This window comes from Kogia breviceps, chromosome 1, assembly GCF_026419965.1.
Source record: "Kogia breviceps isolate mKogBre1 chromosome 1, mKogBre1 haplotype 1, whole genome shotgun sequence".
NCBI lineage: Eukaryota > Metazoa > Chordata > Mammalia > Artiodactyla > Physeteridae > Kogia > Kogia breviceps.
Genome location: NC_081310.1, coordinates 172,002,562 through 172,019,893, shown reverse-complemented (window position 1 = coordinate 172,019,893; position 17,332 = coordinate 172,002,562). Strand labels below are relative to the sequence as shown.

At 45.6% G+C, this 17,332-nt stretch overlaps 1 protein-coding gene across 1 annotated transcript in view; it reads right to left on the bottom strand.

Moving 5' to 3' along the window:
• Positions 1 to 17,332, bottom strand: part of INPP5B (inositol polyphosphate-5-phosphatase B) — a 45,180-nt gene that overhangs the window by 10,823 nt on the left and 17,025 nt on the right. The window contains 9 exon segments of the mRNA XM_067011176.1: positions 136 to 271; positions 1,082 to 1,191; positions 3,726 to 3,837; positions 5,361 to 5,548; positions 6,444 to 6,560; positions 6,894 to 7,008; positions 7,817 to 7,918; positions 9,763 to 9,930; positions 11,326 to 11,422. Of these exon segments, the coding sequence (XP_066867277.1) occupies positions 136 to 271; positions 1,082 to 1,191; positions 3,726 to 3,837; positions 5,361 to 5,548; positions 6,444 to 6,560; positions 6,894 to 7,008; positions 7,817 to 7,918; positions 9,763 to 9,930; positions 11,326 to 11,422 (1,145 nt within the window).

Genomic DNA, 17,332 nt, shown 5'->3' with positions numbered 1-17,332 from the left:
AATTATGGATTAAATTTAAACAGCTTCCTCACACTCGAGGTAGGAGGAGGAGACCAGAAAGACAAAAGTGGTCTCAGATGTAGGAACCAATTCTCTAGAGGACGACGAACACAGAAGCACCAGCTGCCCACCTACCCCGATGTCAAACACTGAGCTGACGGGCTTGTGGTCGCTGGTCTTCAGGGCCATGTGGCTCTGGTAGCTCAGCTGAGTGATGTTCTTCCCTTTCCAGAGGACCCGGTCACACCAGGCGGGAGCACGACACTTGTCGCTGAAACGCAAAGTCCACACTGGAAGCCCTCCCAGGAACAGCAGCGCCCTCACCTGGTGAGCTCCCTGGCTCAGCTAGGGGTGACGGGGCAGTCTTCCAGTCCATGCAGCCGGAGATCTGAGAGGGCAGGGGCGATTTGGGTCCACTGGGGGGTAATGTGTATTCTAAGGGTATCACCCCAAACAACTGCGAAAGCTCAGAGCCAAAACACCGTTCAGAATGATTCTCTGCACTCCGCTGTCCTATGGGGACCAGGCAAGAGTCACAGCCATCTGAGGGTGAAGGACTCTGTGGTCCTCAAAAGATGGTGGTTAAAACAGGTCGTGAATTCCTACTGCCTGGGTTCAAATCCTGCTTCTATGCTTGCCTTCTTGGGAGCCTCTTGAATTTTGGGGGTTTCAGTTCCCCGATCTATAAAATGAGGATAGGAAATCATACCTACTTCAACGGGTTGCAAGTAAAGTGTATTGAACAGTGCGTGGCATCCCACAGGCACTAATAAAAATATGAACTACTAGGTAAAGGCCAAGTACAAGCTCGGTTTGCTGCAATCATCACCCTAAGCGTAGCTGGAAGGTAAACGAGTCTCAAGAATTCTTATGAAGCAAAGGCTAGGGCAGTCAACAAGATGACGTGCTCGGGAAGGCAGGCTGCTTAATGAACAGATACTAAGAATGTTTGACCTGAGTACAAAACATGGGGAAGAAGTGACAGGAAACCCATCCTTTTCTTTAGGTCAATGAGGGCAAGTGCTTCCATAACTTTCTGAGTTTCCATCTGCTCAGCCCCCTGAAGCAACCTCTGACCTACCTGGTATCCCAATCGTCAGAGCCAGTGTCATACTTGTAGGTGGGCTGGAATGTGAGCTCACCCTCGCTGAAGCCTTTGAAGACAGCCTTTGCAGCCACCTGGGCTCTTAGCTACACGAAAGGACAGATGGGAAAAAAAAAAAAAATCTCAGGATAACTGCTATTTGATGCATTTTCCCCTCTAACCTGCCTTCCTACGTGATAAAAGTGCATTCCCAGGACTTTGATAACAGTAAAAAAAAAATCTCAGGATAAAAAGGTCAAACCTTGAATTAGCAGAGGAAAGGAAATCAATCTGGAATCCAATCTAAAATCCAAACTCTAACTCCAAAGGAAAGGCCCATGAGAAAGCTATTCCGTAAGATCTTGAGTTAATTAACTCCTAGGAAGAGGAGCACGCTAACCATTCCTCCACCTGTTATACAGTTTTTAAGGCTCTTTTATAAAAGTGTACCCACATCCGAGGGGCCTGAGTACCACCTTACTGAGATGTCCCTAGGAGGATTAGGTACCAAAGGACATAGAGATTTTTCTCTTCCAGGTATCAACTGTGCTTCATCTGTGTAGCACAGTTGTTCCAATTATACAGAGGGATAGAACTGCATAGAACAAGGTCTGGAAAGAAACAATCCAAAAAGCAAAGGGGAACTTCCATGTATGTAGAAATATATAGTAGAGGTATACCCAAACCATTATGAATTAAGTGTAAATTTAAATAATGTTTTAAAGGAGTCTGTCAACTCAGTTATATGAACTGGGGGAAGCTCTATGCTTTGGTTTCCCTATCTGTAAAATTGGGATTTATAATAGAATCTGCCTCACAGGATTGTTGCAGAGATAAGCTGTCAGCTTAGAACACTGCCTGACACGTTACGATAGTAACTAGCACCCTTGTCACTGCAGTGATTCTAAGAGCTCCTTCTCGGCAAGACAGAAAACACAGGTGTTCCTGCCTCCTCCCTGGAGCGCTGAGCTCGGCACTGTGTGGACTGGTGAAGAGCTGTCAGCTCCAACTTTGAGATACAGTCAGCTATCCAGGGGACAGCAGCTGACAAATCCCAAAACGTGAATTCCTAAAAAAAACTATTAAGAAAAAAAACCAGGAAACTTAAAAAATTTAGGTATTAGTGCAAGATGATTCTTAAATGGGTAAATATAGACCGTAAAACCATCTGGAAAGCAGAGAAACACACAGACTGGGTACTATTACTTAAGGAAAGACCAGAAAAGAAGGCAAGAGGAGGGACTTCCCTGGTGGTGCCGTGGTTAAGAATCTGCCTGCCAATGCAGGGGATACGGGTTTGAGCCCTGGTCTGGGAAGATCCCACATGCCGCAGAGCAACTAAGCCCGTGAGCCACAACTACTGAGCCTGAGCTCTAGAGCCCGCGAGCCACAACTACTGAAGCCCATGCGCCTAGAGCCCATGCTCTGCAACAAGAGAAGCCACCACAATGAGAAGCCCACACACTGCAACGAGGAGTAGCCCCCGCTCGCCGCAACTAGAGAAAGCCTGCCCACAGCAACGAAGACCCGACGCAGCCATAAATAAATAAATTAATTTTTTTTAAAAAAAGGCAAGAGGAGATGGTATTGAACTACCAGGGAAATGAGAATGCCGCAGTCCAGAAAACAGAGGCAAGAAATAGATAGTTACAGAACAGACTGGGTTAAGGCTGAAATGGGAATTAAAGAGAATAATTTACTAAGGGAAAGAGTGGGAGAGAAAAATGGATCGATAAAGAGATTATTCCATAAAGAAAGACATAACAGACTTGAGATTTTTTTTTTCCCCCCTTCAACTGATCTGCATTGGTGGAAAAATAAAGGAAACAGAAAGATGTAGACTAATGACAATACGAAGACGATTGAAAGGGAGATACAGGCTAAAAAGAAGAAGGGCTGTAACATTCTGAACAACTCTGACCAGTTTGAACAGTTTCGAAATCTATTGAGAGCAGTAGCCTGAAGAAGGTCAGAGAGAAACAGATTTCTCTTGTCCTGGCAAACGGCTAGTGCTTTGAGAAAGGAACGCTAACCCAAACGATGGTGGAGGAGAGCACGAGACAGAACTGCTTCCTGTCAGCCATTCAGAAAAAGAATGGTCATGCACACTGGACAGATCTGGTGAGGGGCAGGGCCAGGGAGAGCGGGAGGCCCATCCAAAACATCAGTAAATCATCTTAAAAATACCAAGTATCTTCATTATGAGAGGCTTGGCTCCCTTTGGGCCCCACCTTGAATGACTGAATGAATGGGCACGCCAGCAAGAGAAAGAGAGCAGCTCTTGCCCCCGGGGGAAATAAGCCTCAAGGGAACAGCCAGGGGGCAGACAACTGTGGCAGAGGGGAACGCAGATGGAAGGGAGGGAGGAAGGGAGGGAGGAAGGGAGGGAGGAAGGAAGGAAGGAAGGAAGGAAGGGAGGGAGGGAGGGAGGGAGGGAGGGAAGAAGGAAGGAAGGAAGGAAGGAAGGAAGGAAGGAAGGAAGGAAGGAAGGAAGGAAGGAAGGAAGAAATGATGGGACACCAGCTCCTCAGGGAAACCTCCCAAGATGAGCAAGAAGAGGCTACAGTTGGGCAGCCAGGCTTTTCTGTGCCCTCCCATGGAGGGACAGCTGCCTGAAGAGGGCCCAGGTGGCCATCGGTACCTGGTCATTCGCATACAGGGTTTGAAAGGCCTTCTCTTCGATGAGCTTTTTCACTTTTTCCACATCCAGCTCTTCTATTCTGTAGTTGAGGTCCCCCAGCCACAAGATCACACTGCGAGGACAGAGCACAAAGGTCACAGGGTTTAAGAGGGACTTCACCGGCTCTATCCGGTGTGCTCCTGACAGAAGGCCCCCAAGGCTCAGCCTCTGGGGAGCTGGGCGGGGAAGGGACTCAGCTACTCAGGGTCTCTTTTCCTCTCACCATCCCATTTAACACCGTATCTGGCATGCTGCTTACTCAATTACCTTGGTCCAAGTTCACTGTAAACAGTCTTGAGTTCTCCTTGACTATTTTATTCTTGTACGGCTGGAAAGATAGTCTAATAAGGTCTAAAAGCAAGACAATAATTTACCTCTCTCCCGGGAAGAGGCAAAAAAGGTCAAGTATTGGGAGTCCTGTCAATCACTCAGGGACCCCGGACCAGATGATGCTATGATGCTGCCTCTTGCCTCCACCCACCCTCCAGTCCACAAAACGCACTCGCAGCCTTTGTTTCTGGAGCTGAGTTCCTCTGAAACAAAGCTCAACCCTTCCAGTGGAGTCTGGCTTTAGCCACCACCGTATCATTGGTTGGCTCTTTCTGCAGAGTGTGACAGGTATTCTATTACACCTGCTGCTTTAGGAAAATGATGACTGGATGCTCCCAGGTGACATCGCACATCCCATGAAGACCAATACCGCTTTATTTGAAGCCAAGAACGAGGCCATGAGAGAAGCCACGCGGCAGCATACACACACCAAAATGAATGCATCCACGAGCTAAAAGCAGACAAACTGACATGCAAGGTGCAACCTCACAAACTAGGATGCTTCAGGGTCAGCGGAACGGGAGACACAGTCCCTGCTGGGTTTCCTGGAGAAGGGAAGCCATCCTGGCAGCTTCCAGAACACCAGTCAAGACAGTTCTACCACCATAGCAGGCGGACGAGAGGCTGGGCTCTGTGTACTCCCTGGCAGACACCACAGCCCCAGTGGCTTCTTGTCATAAAAGAAGGGGCACATGCTCCAAGTGTTACTGTAAAGTCTGAAATTCCAGTACGCCTTGAATTTAGACAGAGAGCAAGTATTGGAGATAAAGGAAATACAGAGAATAGACAAAAATCAGCGCCAGAGGCTCCAAGCAGCTGCAACCACGGCTCTGTAAAGTTGAATCAAGAGGCAAAAAAGACTAAGTGAAGACAGAGAAATGCAGGCCAATTCTCAATTACACATGCTTCTGGAGAGAACAGGCAGACAGAATCCTGAAACATACTTCTAAACCTGCGCTTGAGATGCTCCCTCTGGGGTGGCTTTCCTCATGACACTGCATCAAGGTAGACCCATGTTAAAAATAAATCTTACACATTTTCCAGGAACAGACGGTGTCTGAGAAAGATTCTAGAGGTCTGCCAGATGTCAGGCTGGGAAACGAAAAATCTCCAAGAGAGGTAATCCCTGTGTAACTGAGGGTTGGCTGGAGCTCCCACTCAGGCAGTGGGAAGCCTCCCCCGGCCCCCTGCCTAATGAAATAGAGGGCCCGCAACTTGGTCCATGGGGTCCCAGTGCACCTTGTCGGGGTGGAAGGCCAGACTCACTCGTGCTTGCTGATGGTGAGAGGGGGGAGGCTTGGGTCAACCTGACGAAACTGCATTCGAGAACAAATGTCTTTGTAGTCTTGGTTCCTCCTCTCATACTCCTCCGTGTGGGCTGCCAGGTGGGCATTGACGACGCAGATGCTGGTGTTGTGAAACTGGAACCGGATTGCCACACCTCCTTTGTTACCCTGTGAAAGGGAGTCCAAAAACAGACCGGTAGTCGTTTCAACCCGAGAGGCTGTGGAATGTTTTCTCTTAATTAGCCTGCATCATAATCCTGGGAGGTAAGTAAAGCAGTGTTATGGTCCACATTTTACAGGTAGGAAAACACATCCAAGAAGGCAGAATGACTAGCTGGCCAGTGGCAAAGGTGAGTCCACTTTTCAGTAAATTCACAGGCAAACCACATGCTCTCCCTTCCCCATGGGAAGCTAAGCTCTCGCAGTAGAACCTAAGAGCAGGATTTAACAGCTTCTAGAAGAAGAGAAAATTGCAAACCTATTATTAGCGTTCTTTCTTTCTTTTTTTTTTTTTTTTTTTTTTTTTTTTTGCGGGCCTCTCACTGTTGCGGCCTCTCCCGCTGCGGAGCGCAGGCTCCGGACGGACGCACAAGCTCAGCAGCCATGGCTCATGGGCCTAGCCGCTCCGCAGCATGTGGGATCTTCCCGGACCAGGGCACGAACCTGTGTCCCCTGCATCGGCAGGCGGACTCTCAACCACAGCGCCACCAGGGAAGCCCTCTTTCTTTCTTTTTTCTTTCTAAGCATTCTTTCTTTTCCTTGGTGACCCAGCATAGTTTCTGCAACGTATGTCATGCATTAAATGGGAGGACCCACTGGAGGCTCTGGTGTGAAGTGAACACGAGGATTGGGCTAGTTGGGCAAATCAGCTGGCAGGTCACTAAAATACAATTTCTGAATGGTCTGCTCCATCTAGCCCTGCTCGATCACGAGGGTACAGTTCACCTCGTAACGCCAGCACCCTCAAACTGGGACATGTGCAGTCACAGTATCATGAGAAGTGGGGTCGAAATCTTAGGGACCAAGGCCCTCCAGGTGCCAGACGTACCAACCAGGAACTCACCATCCTCCCCATGATCCCTGTCCCCACCGTCTCAGCTTCCACCTCTGAGATGTACGCTGCATGCTCTTGTTTGACAAATAACAGCAGCATAATCCCAACCAGTCGGATGAGCTTTACCTGGAAGAGAGACAAGCACTCAAGTCATGGCATTAACTAGGAGTCAAAAGGAAAAGTAGTCCGGAAGCTGGCTGAGAGTATTACTGTATCTCCTCCTCCACACCAGGACACAGGGTAATCACCCGAGTGACTCCGTGATAACCTCAACAGCCTACAAGTGCCAAGACCTGCCTCTTTCACACCCAGAGATGCCTCTTCCAGAGGGCCTGGAACTGAAAACCTCAGGATCATTAGGGCTGGCTTTTGATGAAAGTCGCAGAAGAAGTGAAAAGTTATCTTAGCATTTCCCTGCATAGCGACAAAAAGTTAGAAGGTCCCTGACTCCTCTCTTACCTTCGCATATTTGGCATCTGGATGAAGACCCTCTGATACAGCTTTAAACCACTCTTCCTCCTTTGGGGTATCATGGAAGAAAAAGGCTTCTTTACTCAAATCAAGCTCCTGGAACCTATCAGGAGAAGCAACCAGTCAGAGAGTAGAGGAGGGTAACATGCGAGATGGCACGTTCACAGGTTGGTTTGGGTGTGTAAGGCCTAGCTTTCTAGCTAAACCGCAGGACCCTCAAGAGGGAAGAAAAATATACACTTAGCGACAAGGGACTAAGCTCCTTAGTCAAGGAACTTACCAGGTGCTTTCACAAGCAGCAGCCCATTTCTTCTTCATAATGAACCCGAAGTAGTTAGAAGAGTCTCCATTTTATACCCGAGATCGCTAGCTCGCCCAAGCACCAAGTCGCAAATGGGTTCAAACCTAGGTCTACATAAATTCCAAATTCTAGGCCCTTTCCACTCCCATACAGGCTCCTTTGCTGTCCCCTCCCCACCAATAGTACCCAGTGCAGTGGTGACAAGATAGTAGGTGTGAAAAAAAAAAAAAAAAGACTGATGGATGGGGCCTTTTTTTTTCTTATAAGCTAACCTTCCTTCCCTGGCAAAAGATATTTTTGCTTTGTGACCAACAAAGTGTTGAATGTCTAAGTAATTAAATTCAGTTCAAGGTGCACCGATCTTAACAGAGGGCTGCACTCAAAATTAAATATTATCATTCAAATGCCAAGCATGTCACTTGAATAGTGCCAGAAATTTGTTTACTGTGAGCAAGCACACTAACAGGGGAACAGCTGTTATTAAGTGTACGCTCATTGTTCAATCCCTTCACCTGCGGTGAATTCTCAGTTATAGATCCATGCCCCCATCCCTTCAACCACAGCTACACGTTCTGGAAAATGCAGAGGCAACTAGAAGAGAAGCACTCACCCCACACAGTATACATCTGGGGCCTGGATACCATGGCTGAGCCAGGGCCGGAGGCACTCCTTAGGGGACTGTCCATTCACATTGTATGTTCCCACAAAAAACCTGGTGCCAAAGACAATCAATCAGTCACTTGGGAGGACTATGGACATGACGGGGGAAAAAGCACTGGATGCTGATTCTGCTCGGTTTCTGTCTCTTTGGACTGGAATTTGAAGCCTTAAGAAATGTCACATCTATCCTAGACCAGTGCATGTGGCACCAAGGGGTGACGTGCAGTCTGCTGTGGTATTTGTTGCTTTTTTTGTGATAACTTCAAACAGTAGAGGCCCACTCCGAACATTCCTACTTAGCTTTAACAGCCATCAGAGAGCCGTAATCCACGAAATGACTGTTGACTGGGTGTACCAGTGAAATGAAAAAAACAAAAGTACCCTGGTAACTACTTTCCGAAAGAAAGGAACACCAGTGTTCAGGCAATTCACTGTTTATATTCCTGGAAGCAACGTTACTTTGTGTTATAGTCCCAATGCAATGATTTTTAAAAGATCTGGCAGTCATAAAAAGGAACAAAATTGGGTCATTTGTAGAGAAGTGGATGGATCTAGAGACTGTCATACAGAGTGAAGTAAGTCAGAAAGAGAAAAACAAATATCGTATATTAACGCATATATGTGGAACCTAGAAGAATAGTACAGAAGAACCGGTTTGCAGGGCAGAAATAAAGACACAGACGTAGAGAACAAACTTATGGACACCAAGGGGGGAAAGTGGGGGTGGTGGGATGAATTGGGAGATTGGGATTGACATATATACACTAATATGTATAAAACAAATAACCAGGGCTTCCCTGGTGGCGCAGTGGTTGAGAATCTGCCTGCCGATGCAGGGGGCACAGGTTCATGCCCTTGTCAGGGAAGATCCCACATGCCGCGGAGCGGCTGGGCCCGTGAGCCATGGCCGCTGAGCCTGTGTGTCCGGAGCCTGTGCTCCGCAACGGGAGAGGCCACAGTGAGAGGCTTGCGTACCACAAAAAAAAAAAATAAATAAATAACCAATAAGAACCTGCTGTATAAGAAAATAAATAACATTCAAAAATTCAAAACTAAATAAATAATAAAAAGATCTGGCAGAATCCTGCACCCTTTATTCATGTAACTTTCGCTCATCTTGCCTAAAAAGATTACCAAACACTAACTTCCTCTGACTAATTTCAATTCAAATGACTTTCTTCAAAGGCCCCACCCAAATGACCAAGGGATACACAGAGGGATAAGCAAAAATCAGGATCTCTCTCCTTCTTCAGCACACGTGTATCTCTTTAAATATTTCTGCAACCATTTGCAAGTTGTGTCACTCCCACTACACCACACCTCCCACAGTGCCTGGCCAGAAAAGGCATAGAATAAATGCCTGCTAAGGAAGAGTGAAAGGAATCACTCATTTAGAAAATGATGGGAGGGACTTCCCTGGTGGCACAGTGGTTAAGAATCCGCCTGCCAATTCAGGGGACAGAAATTCAATCCCTGGTCTGGGGAGATCCCACATGCCGTGGAGCAACTAAGCCTGTGAGCCAGAATTACTGAGCCTGCACTCTAGAGCACACGAGCCACAACTACCGAGCCTGCGCTCGCTGCAGCTACTGAGCCCACATGCCACAACTACTGAAGCCCGCGGCTAGAGCCCGTGCTCCTCAACAAGAGAAGCCACCTCAATGAGAAGCATGCGCACCGCAATGAAGAGTAGCCCCCGCTTACCACAACTAGAGAAAGCCTATGCGCAGCAATGAAGACCCAACAAAGCCAAAAAAAGAAAAGGAAAAAAGAAAATGATGGGAGGGATCCTGTATAGGATTTGCTTCCAAATCCAGGGTATGGGGGAAGTGCTTAAATTTCAGAGAGCTGAGTGATCATTTTGCTGTGGAAACAGTCTAAGACCCAGTGAGCTACCTGAAGTTCTGGATATAGGTATAATCCTCTTCTTTCTGCATTAGATGTGATTTCACGATTGTATCTCTCAGTCCAAACTTCTGCATGGATAAAATATGAGCCTTGTCTGATACTGTGATAGTGGAGGAGCGAACCATGTCAGTTATTTCAGATTTGGACTTATTCTGTCTAGAAAAACAACAAAAAATATTTTTATTAAAAAAAGTTTTTATCATATTTTGATGAGTCCTCCTTAACAAAGTACATGAATATAAAGCTAGAAGTTTCCACACATCAGCATCTGAATTTCAGAAGACTACAAAGGCTAAAGTAAAACTTATTTGCTAAAACAACACTATTTCTATGTAGAACAAAGTAAACTTATATGTTGTTGATTGTATAGTACATTGGTCCAGAGATAATAAATTTGTAGAATCTCAGACCGGAAGGAGACCTGGAAGATAATCTAATCTGATCCCTTCATTTTTCAAATGAGAAAAATGAGACCCAGCATCGTCAATGATTCATGCGGCTGGATGGCAGCAGAGTGTCAATCAGAACTCGGTTTAGACAGTGCTCTTTCTGGACCCTGGGCCTCACGTAAGAAGACTATAGAACTATCTAGATCTTTTGACTTGATAATTCCCCTGAATCTCTATTCCACAGGAATACCTGAAATAAAAAGAAAGGCAATGAAAATTTATATATTATTATTATTTGTGTAGTTTTCATAGTCATACTAAAAATTATTCAAATGCCAACATTTAAAGTTAAGCAAAATTTGGCATAGGTACATAACAGAATCCTAACAAATGCTCAGAAAACTTTTGTTGAAGATTACTTAATGAATTAAGATACATAAAACACTTGAAACAATTTCTGACATCGAATAAATGCCACTAAAGTGCTTAATTTTAGATTGTCATGTACATATTAATTAAAACTATGTAAAATGCATCTATGTATATCAGGAAGGCTCAAAAGTGAATTGAGAATGATAGATTTAGCTACGTTTAAAGTCCAGGGATTGTTCACTACTGTTTAAGTGTGTAATTTAAATATTGACACAAATAAGTTTTTATCTTGACCAGATGATTCCAGCTATGACCAGTAGGGGGCACTGGTGCACACACTAAATATAACAGCATCAGAAAAAAAGAAAGGAGTAAATAAAAATGGGGAAAAAGAAGTATCTTCAGAGTCAGGAAACTCCTAAAAGAATGGGAGGGAGAAATCAAATGTTTCTAATCTACATTTCCGTGGTAGGGTTAGATTGCCAGTTTCAAATCCTAGATCTGCCACTTGCTAGCTCTGGATTTTGGGTGAGTAATATAACATCTCTTCTTCACCTGTTGCCTTAGCTGTGAAACAGAGAAAATAATGGTATCTACCTCTTAGGTTAAAGGAAGATAATCCATGTAAGTGTATGATGCCTGGCACACATAGTAAATGCTCAATAAAAGCCTAACATTTCCTAGGCCAGCGACTGTGGGACAATGGACATCGTGCACAGCAATGTCCTCAGTTCTACAGTGAGGAAAACCTCAGCCTTAAGAGGCACAAGTGAAGGGAGAGCTGCATTACCTTGGGAGCAAGTTTTCTGGTTTATCCTGACCCCAGGAGCTTTGGTCCACAAGCAGACCCTTCCCATCTGGTCTCGACTCATCAAAGGAAGAACCACCTAAGGGGAGGAGGAAGGAATTAAAACATATATACATATGCTTTACCATACAGACCACAGCTTCTCAAACTGTAGTCTGGGAATGACTGGTGGTTTACATATTGCTTGAAATCATAGGAAAGGCCTAGGCTGGTGTCTGGATGAAGCTCCCAGAGAGCAGGATAGAGAGGGGGGTAAAAAGTATTTCATCCAGATGTCTTTACTACCGAAAACATAACTGTCCCAGCTAGTTTGACCCCCTTTTCTTGGAGACGGAGTGCATTATAGAAGGAACAAAGCTAAGAAATCTGAAGACCTAAGTTCTATCACCAGCTCTGCTATTTATTAACCTTTTGACTTTGCGCAAACCATCTAACCTCTCCTGATCTCAGTAACTTGACCTGTCCTGCCTTCCTCTCAGGCTTATCGTAGGGATTGAATAGTTGACACAAGTAAGCATTTTGAAAGCCACGCAACATATTACAAAATATAACGTAGCGATATTATTACCGTTTACTGCAAGTGAGACTTAAATTCCAAGGAGGAAAAAGGCCAGGGTCAGAGAAGTAAAATTGGGAAGGCCCTAACTGCTTGCCATTGTCAACGTAGCGCCTTGAAAACCAAGGAGCCCAAGAACCTGCAACAAAGAAATATTTGGGGAAAGTTGTTAAATCAAGACAAACTGGAAAAGGAAAATCAATCTGCCAATTTACTGGTTCTTTGCTCCTTAAAAGCCAGATCCCTTGTCAACAGGGAACAGCGTGAAGAGGCCACAGAAAGATGCTGCTTCGATCCACAAGGTACAAGGAGCACCAGAGGCATGAAACATCACTAAGGAATTCTGCTCTGAAGACAATTACTAAACATGGATTTGTCAACCATGCATTCACAAGAACGAGAAAAAACAAACAAAACATTGGAGTTGAAAAAGAAAACACAATCATCTGAAACATGAAAATAGTTACGTTTCAATGCCTACAATCAATCAACAAGGGCGCTTCCTAAATTTGCCTCTCAAACCAATATACTCCTATCCCCAATATCATTTTACTAGCCTAGGTTACCAACCATTCCCTAGAACTAGTTGAGGGAGTCCTCAACTAGTCTCCCTGCTTCCTCTTTCACCCTACCCTCTCTAATCCAATCTCTACACTGTGGCCAGAGGATTTTTTGAGAAAATGACGACATGGCTTAAAACCTTTTAAAAGCTCCCCACTGGATAAATCCAAGCCCCTTAATACGGCTGCCAAGCCTCTTCCCAGTCTGGATCCTGCCCACCTCTCCAGCCACATCACTCACCACAGCCTCCGACCTCCTTGAATGCCGTACTCCAAGTATACTAAAGTTACTGCAGTTATACAAAGATCCCATCAGAAACCAACTTCCTTCTTCCTCACTCTGCTTTACATGGCTAACTCCTACCCATCCTGTGGCCAGGAGTCAGCAAACTTTTTCTATAAAGGGCCAGAGGGTAAATGTCCTAAGCTTTGCAGGCCACATAGTCTCTGCGACTATTCAACTCTGCCATTATAGTGTAAAAGCAGCTATAAGCATCAGTATGCCAATAAAACTGTATGGTCACAGATGTTTACATATTATATGATTTCCACATCACGAAATGTTATTCTCTTTTAATTCTTTTCAAACATTTAAGAATGTAGAAACTATTCTTAGCTCATGGGCTGTACCAAAGCAGGCAGCAGGCTGGATCTGGCCCAGGGGACTGCATTTAGCCAACCCCTGGTATAGGTACATCTTAGAGGCCATTTCTTCTAAGAAGCCTTCTCTGATTCCTCCCAAACTGGTCAGATGCCCTGACACAGATGTTCCCACAGCTCCCTGCACTTCTCCCACAATAGGCCCGATTGCTGTGTGCTGTAACTGTCTCCCCAGTTAGCCAGTAAGCCTACTGAGGACAAGACTATGCCTTAGTACTAAACCATCTGATATTAAATCTTATATATATTCAACGGTTTATTGCACGCTATTTCTGCTAAAGTGTAAGCCCCATGAGGTGGGGACTTGGTCATCTTTAGGCTATTTCCCAGGTACCTGGAGCAGCACAGGTGCATAGCAGGTACTCAAGGCGTCAAATGCGAGTATCAGGAAACAAGCTGAAGTCTAGCTCTACCATCATCTTCCTGTGTGACAAGTTACTTCCTTTCTTCGGGTCTTACTTTCTTCATCTATAAAGTAGGTACTTAAAAAATATCTCATAGGGCTTTACAACATGCAAAGGCAAACTTAGGAATAATGCTTCGGTGTTGTTTCTGCATGTCAGTGCTTTGTGAGGACTCCGTCAGGCCACCTCCTGGGGACAAGTGGTTTGTCCCTGTGGACTCGGCTTCCGTCCAGTGTACTGACTGGAAAACCACCTTGCTGACCTGCGTCTCGTTGATGCCCCGACCCCGTATCTTCTCTCTGGACTCTGTCCAGCAAGAACTAGAACATCTTCATTCATGACTTCATGTAAGGAAATGTTAAGGCATGGCTGGGGGCATTTCCAGCCACAGGGCAGTTTTCTCGGAATCTCTTCCTCCTGAATCTGGTACGGAAGCTGGCTGTCAGCAGCTCTTTACCAAGTTTACCATCGCACAGCCCCACGGTCCCCTCTCCGGCCACAGCTTCCTGCCTTATCTCCTCTTCTGCTTCCCTACTCGAACGCTGTCCTTTTTCCAACCTCAGAGCTGCAGTCCCTTGTCACCCAATTGAAGAGGTGACATCAGGGATTTTTTTTTTTCCTTTCTTCCCATGTTCGGTCACCAAGTCCTACAAATCATCTCTCTTAAACAGGCTCTGGACGCGCAGGCTCAGCGGCCATGGCTCACGGGCCCAGGTGCTCCACGGCACGTGGGATCTTCCCAGACCGGGGCACGAACCCGTGTCCCCTGCATAGGCAGGCGGACTCTCAACCACTGCGCCACCAGGGAAGCCCTTCTCTTAAATATTTTTATACCTGAACTTCTCTCCTATCCCAACTGCCAAGCCTTAGTTTGGGCCCTTAATATTTCTGGAGAGCACACTCAGTGATTTCCCTGCCGCCATTCTCACCCCCTCCAGTGCATACTGACAACCTCTAGAAGAAAACACAAATCTGAGCAGGTCTTTCCTGTGTGTAAAATCCCTTAATAACTTCTAACACGTTTGTAGTAAAACCCAAACCTCTAAGTGTTACACACAAGGACCTTTATAATCAGCCCCAAACTACCTCTCCAGGCCCATCTTCCACCCCCAACTCAAACGACTCCTCTCACCCCCAATCTAGTCACATCAAAACCATTTATCTTTTTAAGGGAATTCCCTGGCAGTCCAGTGGTTAGGACTCTGGTTAGGTGCTTTCACTTTCACTGCTGAGGGCACGGTTTCAATCCCCGGTTGGGGAACTAAGATCCCACAAGCCGCTCAGCGACCGGGGCGGAGGGCAACCATTTATCTTTTTAAATGTCGCCTCTTCACCCCTGCCCCCCCGCCCGATGCTAGGCATAGTCTAACCACCCTCAAACCCACCTGCATGTATCGAACTTCAAACTCACCCTTCAAGACTCAGCTCAGGAGTCATCTCCTTCGAAAAGTCCTCTCTGGCCCTCTCCTTCTACTCTTACATACCCAGTGCTTACTTCTATCAAGGCATTTATCATAATTGTAACCATGCTTATTTAATTTTATTTGGCCGAGCTGCGCAGCACGTGGGATCTTAGTTCCCCCAACCAGGGATCAGACCCGACCCCGGCAGTGAGAGCGCCAAGTCCTAACCACTGGACTGCCAGGGAATTCCCTGTAACCGTGTTTAACTCTTTTTATCAATCTTTCCTCTTGAGCTAGACCACAGGCTTCTGGGAGCAGGGGCTAATGTTCTTCTTCTGTGGCCCCCGGCTTACAGCAACATGAAATATAGCAGGCAGTCCGTAAACACACACTGAGCAAACAACCTCAGGACCGGGGTTAAGCTCACAGTCATTTTTGGGTGCTTCCTGATGACCACCTTTCACACCTACAATTGAAACCATTTCTGAGTAAGAGCCTACCTAATAGGTCAACCAGAGTGACAACTGCAGCTTGATCTGGACGTACAGAAGCAGAGAGTGTTGCATTTCTCTTGTGAATTCTGCGCATTGCACTGCACATCTTACAGAACCCAAACCCCTCTCACATACCTGGCTAAATAGATAACACTGACCCTGGAGGCTCCCTCCTTCGCCCAGGCAGCACTATAACCTAATACAGACCCACAATCCTTTATCTGAAACCCTTGAAGCCAAGTGTGTTTTGGAATTCAAAATTTGGGACATTTTAGAAAGATAATACATAACCTGTACCGTGTTATACAGTACCCCAGCAGCCAGAGGCAACGTCCAGAAACCAATAACGTTAGTAGTTCCTCAGTGCAACTTATGAGTAGTAACACTTAGTGGGATAAATAAAGCCTATAAATAGTCTCCTGTCAGTTCAAGCAAATCTTACTGCCAAATTGAGCTTGGGCCAAATTTACCAAAAAAATTTATTTTCCACCTTCAGAGCTTTTAGGACTTCAGAAATGCTGATAAGTAATTAAAGGTGGTAGTTAAGAGTGTGGCCTATATGCATCAGAAAGGATTGAAATATATGTCTATGTACATATATACCACATGTTTATAAATATACATGTGTAAATTTAGACAAATACATATACAGATGGGGAAGTCTGGAAAGTATACACTGAACGTCAACAGTAGTCATTTCTCGGTGATAGGGTTGCTTTTTCTTTTTGCTTATAGGTACTTTCAAAGTTAGCTAGGGGCTTCCCTGGTGGCGCAGTGGTTGAAAGTCCGCCTGCCGATGCAGGGGACACGGGTTCACGCCCCGGTCCGGGAAGATCCCACATGCTGCGGAGCGGCTGGGCCCGTAAGCCATGGCCGCTGAGCCTGCGCGCCCAGAGCCTGTGCTCCGCAACGGGAGAGGCCACAACAGTGAGAGGCCCGCGTACCACAAAAAAAAAAAAGTTAGCTAAGATAAGATGTATTTATATATATGTATATATAAATGCACTATAATTATATAAAGATATATATGATAAAGATATATATATATGTGTATATATATATATATATACATACAGGCTTTGGAGTCAGACTTAGATTCCATTTCTGGCCCCGCTACTTACTAGATGTATGACCCCAAGCAAGTTATCTCACTTCTCTAAGCTTCTGCCTCCTGAACTGAACAAAGATAACAGTGTCCACCTCCTATGGTTGCTGTCTTTTTTTCTATGGTTAATCGAGGCCACCCCTCACTGCATGGCCAAAAGGTCCTCTAGAAGCCAAACCAGACCTGCTGAAGGCCCAGATCTACAAAACAAAGACAGGAGGCAAGACCTCCATTTCAATGTTTTATAGCCAGGCCTGCCACTGACTTGGGGCCTGGGCTTTTCCAAAAACATGACATCACACAAGGAGAAAAAGCAAATTCAAACCAAAATCCAAGTACTCTATTTCTTTCGAGAATTGCCCAAGAGGCAGCAACATTATTTCTTAATTCAATGGCTCCTTCTGTCTCCTCCTCCTACTCTGCTTCCCCGCTGCAGGTCCCCCAGTTATTTATAGGTACTCCCCAAGATCCATACCAGTGCTACCCAATCGACGATGGAAACGTTCTACCAACTGCACTGCCCAAAACAGTAGCCAGTAGCTACAATTGAACAGTTAAAATGTGGCAAAAGTGAATGAGAAACTGAATTTTTTATTTTATTTACCTAGAGTAAATTTAAATAGCCACATGTGGCTAGAGGCTACAATACTGGCCAGTGCAGCTCTAGATCTTGTTCTTCTCGTCTACAAGAACCATCAGCCATCACAGTCAATTCTAAACAGAGCTATCCAGCTGTGCCTGAGTTCAGGCCCTGCACTGTCCACTGGGTACTTCTACAAGATGCTCTGTGCACGGGTGGGTCCCAGG